The following is a 14,890-nucleotide window of genomic DNA, read 5'->3' on the forward strand; positions in this document are numbered from 1 at the left end:
AAAAAAAAAAAAAAAAGAGTTCTGGACTCGTGGGGCACCTGGGTGCTCAGTCGGTTGAGCATCCGACTTCGGCTCGGGTCATGATCTCACTGTTCATGGGTTCGAGCCCCGCGTCGGGCTGTGTGCTGACAGCTCTGTGCCCGGAGCCTCCTTCACATTCTGTGTCTCCCTCTCTCTCTGCCCCTCCCCCTCTCCCGCTCTTGCTCTATCTCTGTCTGTCAAAAATACAAATAAACATTAAAACAAATAAATATATAAACAAACAGGGAAAAAAAAAAAAGAATTCTGGACCCACGGCTGAAAAAGGCATTCTTCTGACAGAATCCCTGACTCCTTCATACCCCGTGCTTTACCTGCCCACCCTTCCTGCACGTCCGCTGCCTCCTGACTCTTCCTGTCTCCCCAGGACTGAGCTCCTGCGCCTCCTGTCTGGACCTTCCAAAGTCGGACGCTTAACCGACTGAGCCCCCCAGGCGCCCCTGGACCTTCTAGGTTTCATGTGGGAGTTTTGTCCCATGCTGACCTCAGGTCAGAGCCCCGCTGGCCCCCTCCCTGAAGCCCCTGCATTTCCCAGCCGCCACTCTCACCCACCGGGCAATGATCTCCCAGAGCCGTAGGGCATCGTGGGCGTAGAGGGCACTTGGGATTCCCAGCAGGCCCCGCGCAGCCAGGTCGTCAGGAGGACAGAGGGAGCTGTAGGTCAGCTGGGCCATGGCCCGACGGAGCAAGTGCACGTGGCCCCCTCCGCCAGTGCTCACCGCCTGCGACAAGAGAGAAGAGAGGCCTTGAGGGAAAAGACCGAGCACGGTGTGCAGGGGCTCGGAGGTGGGGTTCCACATTTAAAGACACGAGCTTAGAGGGACAGGCGCGTGGGTTTAGGGCCAGGACGCTCCCACCGTCTGGGATCCTGAAAGTGGCGGGAGGTCACGGAATGCTGGGTGATGAGCCCCACCCTGTGGCCCGTCACCTCCTTACCTTATCAAATATTCCTCCTTCCGAGATGAGCTGGGATCTGGCCCGGGTGTTGATTTCCAAGGTATAGCGGATGTGCGGGATCAGGAGCTGGGGTGGAGGGGGTTGGGGGGGGGGTTAGGGAGGCCACGCCGGGGTCTCTCCTCCTGGGGTGTGGCGCCAGGCCTGATGGCCCTCTCCCCCCCGGACGCTTTCCTCCCTGGTGCTGCTGGGAGAGGCCTGTCTGTGTGTCCCTGAGCACTTGCTCTCGTGCCCTCTGCTGCCCCGGGAGTCAGGCTGGGGCTGCGGCTGTTACCACTGCTCTTCATTACTCCCGCCTTGAGTGTACGTGTCCTTTTTATTTTCTTTTATATTTCTATTGTGCCCATACTCCTAGCTTAAATTAGCCTCTCTGGTCACTTGCAGAGCCACGCCCCCATCTGGCGCTGCAGTCCAGGGGAGGCGCCTTTCCGGGGGGCGGGGGGGGGGGGTTTTGTGAGTCATGGGAGGGGCCATACTGAGCCGCCTGCTTACTCACGTGGGGGGGGGGGGGGCGTCGTCACATCTGCCCCAGCCCCAGGTTGGCGGTTAGGCCCCTCTAATCTTAATAACTTTAAGAAACTGCTTTTTATTAGGCATGAAAAAGGCCGTCTGACCCCCACACGCGTTTCTTTGATCTCAGACTGTTTTGTGTTACTTCCGCCCAGGTCACGTGCAGGTTTCCTGAAGTGTGGGGTTCATCTGCACTGTAGATGCTGCACGCGGGGAATGACCCCGCTGATCCCTGAGTGTCCTAGAAAGCCCCAAGTCCACAGGGGGAGAGGAGATCCCCGAGGGCCAACAACCCTCGTAACAGCCACAATAATCACAAGAGCGAATGTGCTTTGTGACTTTCAGCCTGTGGCACGCTGTGGCGTTACGTCCGCATATCCCCTCACAAACCCACAGCGGAGCTCCCGTCATCCCCTCTTGGAGTCAAGGACCCTGAGCGCGCATCTGGGAGGTGCCAAGGTCAGGATTCCAGTCTGTCCCCGCATCCAGATCCAGAGGCCGCAGGAGGAACCTTTGTGACGTTAGCAGCTTCGCTCTCCCGTGGGGCTGACGTGCCTCGGGGCAGCGTAGTGATGAGCGGGGCGAGGCGGGGACAGGGCTGCGCTAGTGATGGGGGGTCGCGAGCGTGAACAGAAGCCTAACCCACTCCAGAAGAGCGGAAGACGGCGACGCGGGGGCATCACGAGACCGGCAAGATCTGAGACTCGATTGCGCACGCTGGTGTCCCTCTTGTCTGTGTTGTCCCGGACTCGCGGGGGCCGCGGCTGTGCCCGGCCAGGCTTGGGGGAGGGGTGGAAGCCCCCAGCTGAAACCCCACGGTGGGGACTCACGTGCCAACCTGCCGACACTTCGGCGCCCCGTATTTAAAACCGGACACCCCGTCTTTGCTTCCAGACCGGCTCTTCTCCTGACCTTGCCGTTGCTGGCAACCAGCCTCATTCCGAAGCTGGTATCAGCTTTGTCCCTCCCCACCATGTCCCTGTACCTAAAGTGCCATCAAGACGTTGAGAACATCTTTAAGCAAGCACGAGGCTTACTTTGCTGCCTTCTGCCTAACCATGGATCCTGAACTCGCTGTTTTATAAAATTTCACCACCTTCTAGGGCGTTCCCCCCACCCTGCGGGCTCCCAGGTGTCGTGGGAGCGTGGACCTCCAGCCTGTCTCCAGTCTCCCACCCGGGATCACTGCACCGTTGTCCCCTCCCTCCACGAAGTCTCTGACTTCTTTTCGCTTTTCATTCACGCCCCCACCTTGCCAGCACGTGTCTCTGTGTGCCGGTCCTGGGCAGGTACCGGTAGCCTGCTGGGGTGTTCTCCCGGCCTTTTGATCTGTTCTGACTCAGCACGCTCTTCGGTTGCAGCAGAACATTCCCCGTGAGTTCCGTGGTGCTCATAGGCTGTCTCTGGTGACGTCAAATTCCAGGCCCAGTTACTGTTCTCCCGGGTGGCTCTCTGGGGCGTCACTTGCCTTCCTGGCCGAACAGTGACTCTCCAAAGGCAGGGACAAGGCTGCTGTCTTACTAACAACATTCCAGCTGTACTCCAGGCTTATCGCTACATCGTCAGCTCCCTGAGAATTTCAGAGCGTTCCCGAAGAAACGTTAAGTGACTTGACGTCATTAACACACGGGTTTCGGGCTGTACAGTCTTGCTCCTCGTCTCCCCGCTTTCGTTCACACACTGATGTAAACGTTTTTGTGTTCCTGCGGCGCCACTTGGCATTGGGCTGTCTCCTCTCTCTGGGGTTGTGAACTGGGGCACGGAGGGGAGAGGACGTACCTTGAAGACGGGGTGCAGCCCTGGGAGGCACCTCATGGTGGCCACGGCGATGACCTCGGCCACCAGGTGAGTGTTGAGCAGATGATACTGGAGCTGGTGCAGTTGGAAATCAGAATTGCGGACCCAGATCTTTGCCAGGAGCCAGGCGAGCGGGGGATCCGAGGGCAGGAACAGCGGGGGCGCGGGGCAGCTGGGGCTGGGGGGCTGGATCTGCAAGAAGGAAATCAGACAGTTACTGAACTTCCGCCTGCTGTGTGGCATTCTGCTCGGCTCCGGGGGCGGCCACGGCCAAGTATGGAAGGTGTTGCTCCCTGCAGGTTAGGGTCTAGGAGGAAGACCAAGGCCCCCTCCTACTCTGCCTCCCACCTGCACTGTGCACCGGTGCCCAGATGGTGGGGCGAATGCAGGAGCGTCAGAAGCAGGGGGCCCAGCTAGCCTGGGCCCGAGCAAGGGTGGGCAATGGGGAGGAGAAGCTGGGTGTGTGAGACGGTGGGCAGGACTCGGTGACGGACCGGACCGCCGAGAACCGCGGGAGAAAGGGACTCTCGAGACAATGGGTGTTGAGTCAGGGGCCCTAGAGAGAGGAGAGGTCTCTCAGAGTGTGACCCCCAAACCAGCAGCAGCTTTGGAACTTGTTAGAAATGCAGATTCCCAGTACCTACCCCCAGACCTACTGGACCCGAAAGTCTGGTGGGGGGACCCGGCCACCTGTGTTTGAACAGGCTTTCCCGTGACTGTGATGCCCACAAAAGTTTGAGAACCACCGGGTACAGGATGAGAATCCAGAAGGCCAGTATGGCTCTCGAACAGAACGGGAACTTCCAGTTGGGTGAGCCAGCAAGCCAAGAGTGACAGGCGGACCGGCCGCTCTGAGTGAGGTGGGGGTGAGGGACAAAGAAGCTGGGAGCAGAGGTCGGGCGGACAGAGCCGTGTGGGGAGGGGGTGCCCAGGGCGCCTCACCTGGATGACCACGGGCAGCAGCTTCCCCTCGGGCCGCATCTGGAGCATGACGAGGGGGGCGGCCAGGTACTGCTTCTCTCCTTGGATCACGTTGGCCGGGATTCCGTCCAGCAGGCTGAAGTCAGCCTCAAACAGGGAACCGCTCTGCGGGGAGGAGGAGGGACACGCCCAAGGTTACGGTTGACGGTGCACCCCTGGGGGCCCAGGCAGGGGCCAGGCGACGGCCTTGATCTAGCTTCTTGCCATCATCCTGTGTCGGCATCAGAGCCCCGCTGGCAGGCCCGGAGCGTCTGGTCCCACCCCGTCAGGTTCGCTGAGCCAAGAAACGGAGCGTCACGTGCGGTTAGCGGATCTGGGCTCAGAGCTGGGCCCGCGTCCGGCCCGGTCTGTGTTACCGGTACCGGAAGCTGTCCTTTTGCCAGGCTGGCCGGTCCCCTTCACCGTCACCCCTCGGTGCTCTGCTCCCTGTGTTTGGTCCCCACCAGCTCGGCAAACGCTCTTTCGCTTCCCGTCCAAATGTCTCCTTTTCGTCCGAGCGCCGCACAGAGGGCCCCTGGCCACGGCCGCCGCCGAATCCAGCCGGCACGTGCGCACACCCGCACGGCCCTTCCAGACCCTGCTCTCCTCCAGGCGGCCTCCCCAGGTCTCGCCCACTGGCGGTGCCTTCTTCACCTTCGTCCCTGCCCACGGTGCCGGTGTCGGGAATATGACGTCAGCCAGGGAACATCATCGTCCCTGCTAACGTCTCCGGCCCCGCCGGGGCCCTGGGAATTAGTCCGGTTTCCCCTCCGTGCCGGGAGCTCCTCGCGGCACCCGTCTCCACGCTTTGTCATCCTTAGGCTCTCTGCACGGGGCTCCGCAGCCCAGCACAGTGGGCGACCAGGCCTCCCTTCCCCTGACCCATCTTTGGTCCCTCGCCTTCACCGCTTCCCCCGCCCACACGGCCAAGGAGACCGAGTACCTGGAGTTCTCTCTCCAGCTGGGCCCCCAGCGCCTCGGTCCCCGAGGGCAGCACCAGCCGGGAGGGCAGGGAGGCGGAGCGTCTCAGCACCATGGGGTTGGCGCCGTTGAGGAACTGGTAGCCGAAAAGTTCGTCGTCCCGCCAGCAGTGGTGAACCCTCTCTGTGGGGCCAGGGGGAGTGGAGGAGGGGGTATTTGTCACCTCCCGGATGTCCCTCCCCTCCAAGCCCTACCCAGGCGGTTCAGGCACGTGACCACCCTGTCTGCGGCTCCTGGCTCGTCACTCTGGAGGCCTCTGTGACCGGGTCGGCCGACAGGGTCTGAGGAGTCAAGGGGACTATGGGGCGTGAAGGGCGGGTCACCCAGCGGGGCCATCGGGGGACGTATCGAGACCTGGGGGAACCACTGACCAGCCAGGTCGCTCTTCTGGCCCCAGAAGATCTGGTCAAAATCCTCCAGGCGGCTCCAGGAGCTCAGGAGGGTGTAAACGCGCTTGAGGACCGTCTCCAGAGCCCTAGGACGGGTGTGGGGACGTGAGCCCAGCCCCTTGCGCGCTCCCGCCGTTGTCCGGTCTCCCCGCCCTGCTCCGCTCTGAGCCCCAGGCTTCCTCACCCTGCCTTCAGTGCCCACTCGAAGTCCAGCCTCTTTTCCTCATGGAACCTCGAGTTTGGAGGCAGATCGTCCTGGCGTTCTGCCGCTATCGTCCGGGGTAACCCTTCCTTCCAGGTGGCCCAGCTGGGAGACAGGAGGGGACTTCAGGGAGGGTGTCTCCGTCAGCGAGAGGGGCGGGGCCCGGGGAGGGGGCACAGGGCTCACCAGTACAGTCTTCGTCTCTCCTTCAGCTCTTTCTCCCGATGCTTCTGGAACACGTCCAAGGCATTGTCTCCTGCCAGGCGCGCTGGGGAGGCACGAAGGCGATTGGCCACACGGTTTTGCGTGGTCCTGGGCTCTCCCCTGCTTGTCCTCGTCTTAGCCCCGGTGGTCAGGGCCCGAGGGCCCCGTTCTGCTTTGTCGCTTCTGTCTCTCCCTGTGCCTCATGTGATCAGTCGCCCAGACGAGCGCTTCCCAGACCTGCCGACCTTGCACTCCCCGGGGGCCCTCACCTCTGTGCTCAGCCCTTGCCCTGAGACCCAAACGTCATGGTTGTCCCCCATGTTTGTGAGCCTGTCTTTCCCTCCCTGACCCTATTTCATCAATACCGGGGGTTGGATTCCTCACCTTAATTAAGCTGGTAAAATCTGAGTCACTCGTGTGACCGCCCCTCTTTCTACCACGTATCAGCTTGGCTCAGTTTCACACGTCTGCACCCTCACCTGTCACGCCTGCGGCTGTCTTCAGAAGCCGTCGAGGAGCTGCTGGGTTGGCCTTCTTTCCCCCACCTCACCTTTCCCCGCCTCAGAGGCACAGTCTGTCTGTGTTGACGGGCTCCAGCTCCCCTCTGTGCCCGCACTCACCTGTGTCGGAGCCCCCTCTCCGGCGCCCATCCTTACCGTCCTCGTCCGTGTTGCTCTCAGGACTCGTCTGGAACAGTGACCAATCCGAACCGCGTCCTCCTCCGGCCTGCTGTCGGGGCGCGCCCCGTCCCTCCCAGGGGTCTGCGTGCTTTCTCGGCCTGGCTCGTGGCCTTCCCCGAGCGGTCCCCTGCTGCGCATGCCGTCCTGACTGTCGCTACCCTCACTTGTCCAGCCACACAGAGACCTGCCTTGCACTCTTTTCCATCAGTGCTGCAGCCCCCAGGCCCCTTCCCCTCATTGGAAGAGGGCTCTCCAGACCCTTCTTCCCCTCCAGTCGCCTTACTCTGTGTGTCACCTGGGGACTGAGACCTTTGCCCTGATCCTTGCCTTCTCCCTACCTCATCTGCCGAGCACCCACTGTTTTCAAGCCCCTCCTGGGGACCCCCGAGGTCCCCAGTGTCCATACCGCTTCCCCGCCCCCCACCCCTCACCGGTGCCCTCGGGCAGGCTCAGCACGTCCTGGCCTTGCAGCCAGCGGTAGCAGGGGAAGAAGGTGGCCTCCTCGCAGGCTCCGGGGCCGCGCACGGTGATGCAGTCGCAGAACCAAGCGTCGTCCACCAGCGAGTGGTGTTTGCGCAGCTTCACGAACTGCAGGGGCCCCAGGTCCTTGGGGACGTCGCGCTCGAACTCCTCCTCCTGCGGGGGCCACAGTCCGCGACACTTAGGAGCAGGGGCCCGGGAGAGGCCGTCTTCGTGGGGGTCGGGGGCGCCTTTGCGGAGCCCCCGCTGCCCAAGGCCTCCAGAGACGGCAGCCCTTGTTCCCCTCTCCGGGGACACCGCGGCTCGGGCCCGGGAGGACGAGGGCGCGCCGGGCACGGCCCGCGGGGTCAGCGATCAGTGACTGAGCGTCGTCGCCCACATGGGCCCAGCCCTGAGCTGTCACCGCGCCCGCCCTCGGAGCAGCCTCTGGTGGGACCTCCGATCCCGCATTGACACCGGCTCTGGGGTCACTTGGGGAAGCCCAGTGGGGAGGCTGCGAGGACCGGAGGGAGAAGGGACTTGAGCCCGACCCGGGCTCCGGCTCCCGTCTCCGCCGGCGCGACCTCGCCGTCGCTCGCCGCCCGCGTCCCCGCCGCCCTCCCGCCGGGAGCCCAGGCCCGGCCGAGGTCGGGGTCCCCGCTCGGGGCGTCTGACCTGGCCCCGCGCCGGCCGCAGCCGCAGCTCCAGCCGCGCCTCCCCGCGCGCCCCGACCAGCCACAGCTGCACGCGGTTGTGCGACCCGGAGAAGAGCCAGGCGCCGGTGGCCACGCCGATGCGGTAGCGGCCCATGGCGGTCCCGCCGCAGCTCGGGCTCCGGGGCCCGCGCGTCGGGATCGCCCGGGGCCGCCGGCGGCTGTCGGGGCGCCTCCGGGCCGGTCGCGGGCCTTTAAAGAGAGGCCTGCGTCCCCGCCCCTTCGCAACTCTCGGGCGCTCCCCAGTCCCCGCCCCAGGCGAGCCCGAACCTGTGCGCGGAGGAGACGGCTGGGGGGGGGGGGGGGGGGGGGCTCGGCTGGGGCGGGGCTGCGGGAAGATAAAGGGGGCCCGGTGGGCGGGGCCGAGAGGCTGGAGGCGCCCGCCGCAACCGGCCAGGGGGGGAGGGGGAGGGGGCTGGGGGGCCGCAGGGTCGGGGGCTGCAAGGATGAGGCTCCAGGCCTTCGGGAAAGGGGGGAGGAAGAGGGGGTGAGGGGGTCTCGGCCTCCCTGGGCTGGCACCTGGGGAAGGCTGGCTGGGGGGGGCCGCGCTGGCCTCCGGTAGAAGGACCCCGGCGGGCCCGCGGCGCCTGGTTTCTACCGCGTTGGAGCCCGGCCCTGCGAGAAATAACCAGGAGTTAGTTCCCTAGAACCTGGAAAAGTGACAGGTCAAAGGCTGGCCCCCCTCCTTCCCGGGCCGTTTTCACACGTCCTGGCTGCAGGACCCGGGGACACCAGAAACAGAGGCCTCACCGAGGCAGGGCGGCGCAGACTCCTGGCGTCCACCCTTCCGAGTGCGGAGTGCGTGCAGATGTTAGGGACGCAGGTGTTAGGGTGCAGCGTGGAGTTGGGCGGGAACCCGGCATGTGCGGGCAGTTCCCGTGACCTTGGTCCTTTCCCGGTGAACGGAGTCCCTTAGCCTTCAGTATGTAACAGGTTAATTTTTGTCTTCACGTCACTGACCCTGATGCCTTCTTCCCTTAACCAGAATTGTTCTCTTCCCAACCCTTATGTGTAAGTGGCTTTTGTTAGGCATTAAGTTCCACTTTTGCTCTCTTCCCTGCTGTCCTTATCTTTCCTCCTCCCCCCAGCAATTTCCTGAGTGGCTCTGCTGGCTCTTGGGGCAGGAAACTAGGGAACAGCGGTGGGGGGCCGGTGCTGCTTAGGGACTCTGTAGACCCCAGGACTGGGGCTTTGTCATCCAGGAATCTGAAGACGCCTCCTGCAGGTCCCTGTCTAGACCTGGCTCCGGGTCACTTACAAGCGTTTGGCCCCCAGGGTGTATGTCTGGTGGCCTGGGCCAGAGCAAAGTAAGTCTGCTTTCTTGCGCCTGACCCTCAAAAATGATTTGGTCTGTTGGTTATTGGGGGTAAGAGGGCTTCTAGACCCGCAGAACAGCCTCCAAACTGCACGGAAGTGTCTGATCTGCACTGGGCGTCGTCCTCCCTCATATTTTCGAGGCTCCTCTCCACCTGTGTCCTCTGTGCTCAGCACCGTGCGTCTGCCATTCGCAGGCTCCCGGTTCCTCCAGTTTGGGGGACCGCCCCGCTCTGTAATACCCAAATAAAATGGCTCGCGTTCCCAGCCTGTTTAGTGGCTGGCTCTGACCTTTTCCACCCACACCCCCTTCAAAGGTCGCTTTTGCCTATAAAAGAATTTGTCTCATACCTACTTCCCAAGTCAGTCCACACTTGAACCTGCTTCTCTGCCCCTTTGTGACGCCCCTTCTGCCCTGTCTGGTGCATTGCAAGGTCACGTGGCAGAGGGGGAAGTAAATATTTAAGAATAGGCCCAAGTAGGGCATATGTTACGTGAGTTTATATGTTTAAAACACTTAGACGATGCCAATGTGTTTCATCTGCTACCATTCTGTTATTTATAGACTGGAAACAATTCCCAGTTGAATGTTGTCCACATCACTCCTGGACATTCCTCTGCCCTTCCCTGCCCTGTTTTCCGTGTCCCTCCAAAGACCCCAGTTTCCCATGAGGGGTCTTACTCCTCTAGGCCCTTCCTCCCACTTCCTTTCTTTTTCCTTTTTTTTTTTTTAATTTTTTTTTTCAACGTTTATTTATTTTTGGGACAGAGAGAGACAGAGCATGAACGGGGGAGGGGCAGAGAGAGAGGGAGACACAGAATCGGAAACAGGCTCCAGGCTCTGAGCCATCAGCCCAGAGCCCGACGCGGGGCTCGAACTCATGGACCACGAGATCGTGACCTGGCTGAAGTCGGCCGCTTAACCGACTGCGCCACCCAGGCGCCCCTCTTTTTCCTTTTTTAAGCATGTGGGTTATGTTGGGGAAATATAGTTAAAAACCCAAATTCCCAACCCAGGAGAACCCCTCCACAAAGATTGCAGAGAAAGAAACAGTTTTATTATTTAAAAAAATCTTTTTGTTAAATGTTTATTTATTTCTGAGAGAGACAGAGCATGAGCAGGGGAGGGGCAGAGAGAGAGAGAGAGAGACAGAATCCAAAGCAGGCTCCAGGCTCCAGGCTGTCGGCACAGAGCCCGATGCAGGGCTCGAACTCACCGACCGTGAGATCATGACCCGAGCCGAAGTCGGACGCTCAACCGACTGAGCCACCCAGGCACCCCGAACATTTATTTATTTTTGAAAGAGATAGAGCACCAGTGGGGGGAGAGGCAGAGAGGAGGAGACAGAGAATCCAAAGCAGGCCCCAGGCTCGGAGCCATCAGCACAGACCCCGACGCAGGGCTCGAACTCACTGACCGCGAGATCGTGACCTGAGCCGAAGTCGGACGCTCAACCGACTGAGCCCCCCAGGCGCCCCCAAACAGTTTTGTTATTGACTACGCTTTAAACCAGAACGTGACACGTCTCACAGGCAATCTGCTAAGAGACTCACGGACAGAAGGAAATGGTCCCTTTCATACAGCCACACACGCACAAGTATGATCTCAAGTTAAGAGTAACCGGTCCTCAAGTAAAAGGCTTGGCGGCACCCTTTGTCACGCCCCATTCATCCCAAGTCCACCTGGTAACTGATGGCGGTCTGTGTTACTGCCAGGCCTCGTGAGGAAAGCAGACTTCTTGTATCTTGATGACAGCAGCTGGTTCCGCAAGTTGGAGCACGGGGCGCCCCCCCAGTCGGGCTTCCAGCCTCCCACGGAAGCCAGAAGAGAGGGGCTCCGTCTCCTTTGATGTTGGCATTTCAAAGGGGTGGATCCTGGGTCCTTGGGAAAGACATTCCTGGATCTAAAGCTGACCGGAGGCTTGTTTAGCTTCTAAAAGGATTTCCATGCATTTTACGGAGATGGAGAAGGAACTTAAAACGAAAGGTTTTCTGACAGAGATGCTCTCAGACCAGGGAACAGTGGAGAAGCCTCTTGTCTTCAACAGGGAGAACTAAGCCTCTCCATTTTTTTTTTTTTTTTTTTTTTGTCCTTACGATGATCATTTTGTTCTTAGGCCTGTTGCGGGATTGAGTTTGCCTGGCCCTCTGCGGTAGGGAGGCCCTCACCTGCCACGCGGGCCCACCGAAGCCGAGCTCCCCCCTCTTCCAGACCCCCAGGCCCTGTTCTCCGGGCCCAGCAGCCGACTCCCACATTGCCACCACCTCCCTTCACAGGGCACGTGAACTCCTTGATCAAAGCCCTCTCACTCTCCCCGGGGGCCTGTGGGGGAGGGGGATGGCCCTTACGTGTTCGAGCTGGAAAGGCTCGTTAAAGTGTTTTTCTAGGGGTGCCCGGGTGGCTCTGTCGGTTAAGGTTAAGCGTCCGTCTGACTTCGGCTCAGGTCATGATCTCACGGTTCGTGAGTTCGAGGCCCAAGTCCGGCTCTGCACTGACAGTGGGCAGCCTGCTTGGGATTCCCTCTCTCCCTCTCTCTCTACCCCTCCCCCCCCAAAATAAATAAACTTTTAAAAAGTGAATTTAAAAGAATACAGTGTTTTTCTAAACATAAACGTAAGAATAATTTCATCCCCTCCTATCTCCCGTGCCAATGTGGTTCCGACCACAGCCAGTCTAGAGGATGACCCCCTCGCCCCGGCGCTATGAGCGTTTGGGGCCCACTTTGGGCACGGGGCTGTATGAATTTGTCACTGTTCCTCGAGGACAACTGGGACGTACAAACATGGCATTATAAACTATGTCACTTTAAACCGTCTAAACACGGGACCTGACTTCAGGGTAGAAATGTTGTCCTCTGTTTTTCCGATTGGTCACTTGAAGGCTTGCTCGGCCTGCCTGCAGGGGCCCGGCACTTCCCTCTGAGCGCTGTCACTCGATTCTGTCCTTGTTCAGTGGGGTGACCAGGGAAACACCGTCTCGCGCGGTCTAAGGGTCAGTCTCTCGGGATACAGGGATCCCTGCCTCGACCACAACATACCTTTGGGCTTCCAAGCTCTTAGTTCACACAGGCTCGGGCGGGGTCCCCACGTGTGACTCTGGTGTGAGGGTGCTGTACCAGGGCCGTGTCCAACTTTAGACTAGTTTCTTTTTTCAAAGCACTTCTGTAATTTAAAAAAAAAGTTTTAAGTTTATTTATTTATTTTGAGGGGGAGGGGCAGACGTAGAGGGAGAGAGAGAACCCTAAGAAGGCTCTGAGCTGTCAGCACAGAGCCCGACACGGGGCTCGATCCCACGAACCATGAGATCACGACCTGAGCCGAAATCAAGAGTCGGGCGCTTCACCGACTGAGCCGCCCAGGCGCCCCCAGCTTTAGGCTCTTAAACCATCGGGCCTTGGTGTTGAGCCCGGTCGTATGAACAGCCACTTTCCTCACAGGGGGTTCCCTCTCAGGACCCCCAGTGTTCCTTCCTGTTGATGGATCTCTATTAGAACCTTCTCAGTCTTTCACAGAGGGCTTGATTAATATTGGACAATGTAAACAAGAATTCAAATCCCAGTCTCTTTCCTTCCAGGTAATGTCTTGGGCCCTTTAGGCAAATCTCCCTCCTTCCTCCTCATCCGCCGGTCTGCACACCACGGGAGTATTGGGGTGTGGCAGACAGAGCCTTGGTGGGGCCTCCAAAGGGTGCCGGAGAGGGGACGCTCAGAGCTCAGAGAAGAGTCCTAGAAGGTTTGCTCCCGGGGAGCTGCGTCCATTCAGAGAGAAAAAGCTGCAGGTTATTTTGCCGCCTCTCTTGCCTCCGCTTCCCGCGCCCCCGTCTCTGGCAGGCGTGCCCAAGCTGAGCCCAAAGAGTCTGTGCCAATTTCTGTGCGCTCAGAGCGCTCTTAAGTCACGATGCCCTTCAAGGAGCGGTTGGTTTTGGTCGTTGAAAAAACTCTTTGCCAAACTATGTACTTCTCCCCACAGCTTGCTTTTCTCCCTTAAGAGACGTTGCTCGCGGAAACTTCTGGGGCTCACTGGTGATTCACCCGACGCGTTCCTTCGAACAGCTGTGTGGTGCTCCACTGTCACGGGCGTACGGCTGTTTCCGGTTTGGGGGCACACGACCGACGCTACGAAGGGTGGGTTTGTGCTTACGTCTTTATGCCCTCGGTGGTTCTGTTTCTGTGGATCGGAGTCCAAGAGAAAGGTGCAAAGAATAAAAGACCACAAAACAAGAATAAGATAAAACAAACAGGATGAAAACAACAAAGCCGAGCGTCTACTTGCCTGGCGGTGGAATACACCAGGGGACACACCGGCTGAATCGTCCACGGACGGGGATAATCAGGAATTTTTAAGGGCTGGGAAGGGGGCGTTCGTAACGTGTACGTGAATTCACAGTTGAAAGCTTGTCCCTGGAGAGGCTATTCCTGGCCATCAAAAATCTTCAGCTGGAGAGCAACAGTTTATTTCTGCCGTCTGCGGGGCAAGTGCTGGCCGGAGCCCTTTCCCGTGGGGACCCGGGGCTCTTTGTGATCTTACGGGGAGCCGGTGCCTCAGACAGGTGGAGGCAGGGTGTAGGTCAGAGCGCAGTGCGCCAGGAAGAAGGCCGCGAAGACGACAGAGGGGGTCGTAGCTGGAGATGGGGGCTCCGGGGACGCAGTGGGAGGGAGGTGTTGAGGTGCAGGAAAATGGGATACGGGTGATGAGGGCAGACCCCGAGGGGGCAGGTGAAATCCAGGAAGCATATGGAACACCCGGCCGTAGATCCCGTGCACCGACAGCGGGCAGGGCAGCGTCTCAGATACCACGCGGTTTGTGGCCCTCCAGAGGGCCACACACAGGTCCACAGATACATTAGAGCGCTAAGATTTCAACCAGGAGGGGCAGAAAGCAATTAAGAAACCAGTGTCTTAAAGGTTTCGTAAGGGGGTGATAGGAACGCGTGGCTCAGGGGTGTGATTTCCTTAGCAGTGCTCCCTGCTTGGCTGCTAGGCACCCACACGAAAATAGAAGGTTGGAATCCTCCGGAACGTTAACGGCCGGAACGGGAATCCCGAGGCCGTGTCAGAGGCTGATACGGCCCCCCCCTTGTTCTTATCTCCCCAGCGTCGCTGGCGGAGCAGGCGCGGACACCGGGCCTGTCGTCGCGTGTCGTCAGCTTGCGTGTCAAGCAGACAGGGTGTCAGGAGGGGCCTCCCGGATCTACCCCCGTGAGGCTGGCGTCTCGGGACTGCCCGGATGACTCATGCCACAGCGGGCTCTTCTCAGCATTTCTGGAAGGAGGCTGGGAGGTGCACCCGGGGCCCTCTCCCCAGCCCCCACCGCCGCCCGCTGTTTCTTGGAGAGCCAGCCTCGGATCCCTGGCCTATCTTGGCAGGACTGCACGGGAAGGCCACCCCCGCGGCCCCTGGTGCCTCCCACCCCATCCTGGAGAGGACACCCCAGGGGCCACACAAACTCCACACCTTCTCTGGGAGCCCTGCCTACGACCCTTCACCATCCCACCCGTTCACCTTCCTCTTCGGCCTGGTGTTTGTCTTGTTACCCTACGTTAGGACATTTCTTACTCACCCCGACTTCCAAGTGGCTTCTGCGTCTTGCCTGATGGTCTCTGTTCCGCCCTGTGCTGACTGTCGGGTGGTCCGTGAGACAGACTCGTACTGAAGGTTTGAAAGGGTGACAGCCAGGGCAGGGGCTAGG

At 60.1% G+C, this 14,890-nt stretch overlaps 1 protein-coding gene and 1 long non-coding RNA gene across 6 annotated transcripts in view; one reads left to right on the top strand and one right to left on the bottom strand.

Moving 5' to 3' along the window:
• Positions 1-7,985, bottom strand: part of LOC121016040 (polyunsaturated fatty acid lipoxygenase ALOX12) — an 11,400-nt gene extending 3,415 nt beyond the window's left edge. For all 5 annotated transcript variants that reach the window (XM_040453442.1, XM_040453441.1, XM_040453440.1 and 2 more), the window contains exons 1-10: positions 7,851-7,985; positions 7,148-7,352; positions 6,019-6,100; positions 5,815-5,937; positions 5,613-5,716; positions 5,204-5,364; positions 4,243-4,386; positions 3,283-3,492; positions 976-1,062; positions 592-761 (exon numbers count right to left, since the gene is read on the bottom strand). In XM_040453442.1, the coding sequence (XP_040309376.1) occupies positions 592-761; positions 976-1,062; positions 3,283-3,492; positions 4,243-4,386; positions 5,204-5,364; positions 5,613-5,716; positions 5,815-5,937; positions 6,019-6,100; positions 7,148-7,352; positions 7,851-7,985 (1,421 nt within the window). The remainder of the gene's footprint in view (positions 1-591; positions 762-975; positions 1,063-3,282; positions 3,493-4,242; positions 4,387-5,203; positions 5,365-5,612; positions 5,717-5,814; positions 5,938-6,018; positions 6,101-7,147; positions 7,353-7,850) is intronic.
• Positions 1-14,890, top strand: part of LOC121016043 (uncharacterized) — a 60,518-nt gene that overhangs the window by 5,110 nt on the left and 40,518 nt on the right. The window lies entirely within an intron of this gene.

This window comes from Herpailurus yagouaroundi, unplaced genomic scaffold (assembly GCF_014898765.1).
Source record: "Herpailurus yagouaroundi ecotype Mexico unplaced genomic scaffold, PumYag 208, whole genome shotgun sequence".
Classification (NCBI taxonomy): Eukaryota; Metazoa; Chordata; class Mammalia; order Carnivora; family Felidae; genus Herpailurus; species Herpailurus yagouaroundi.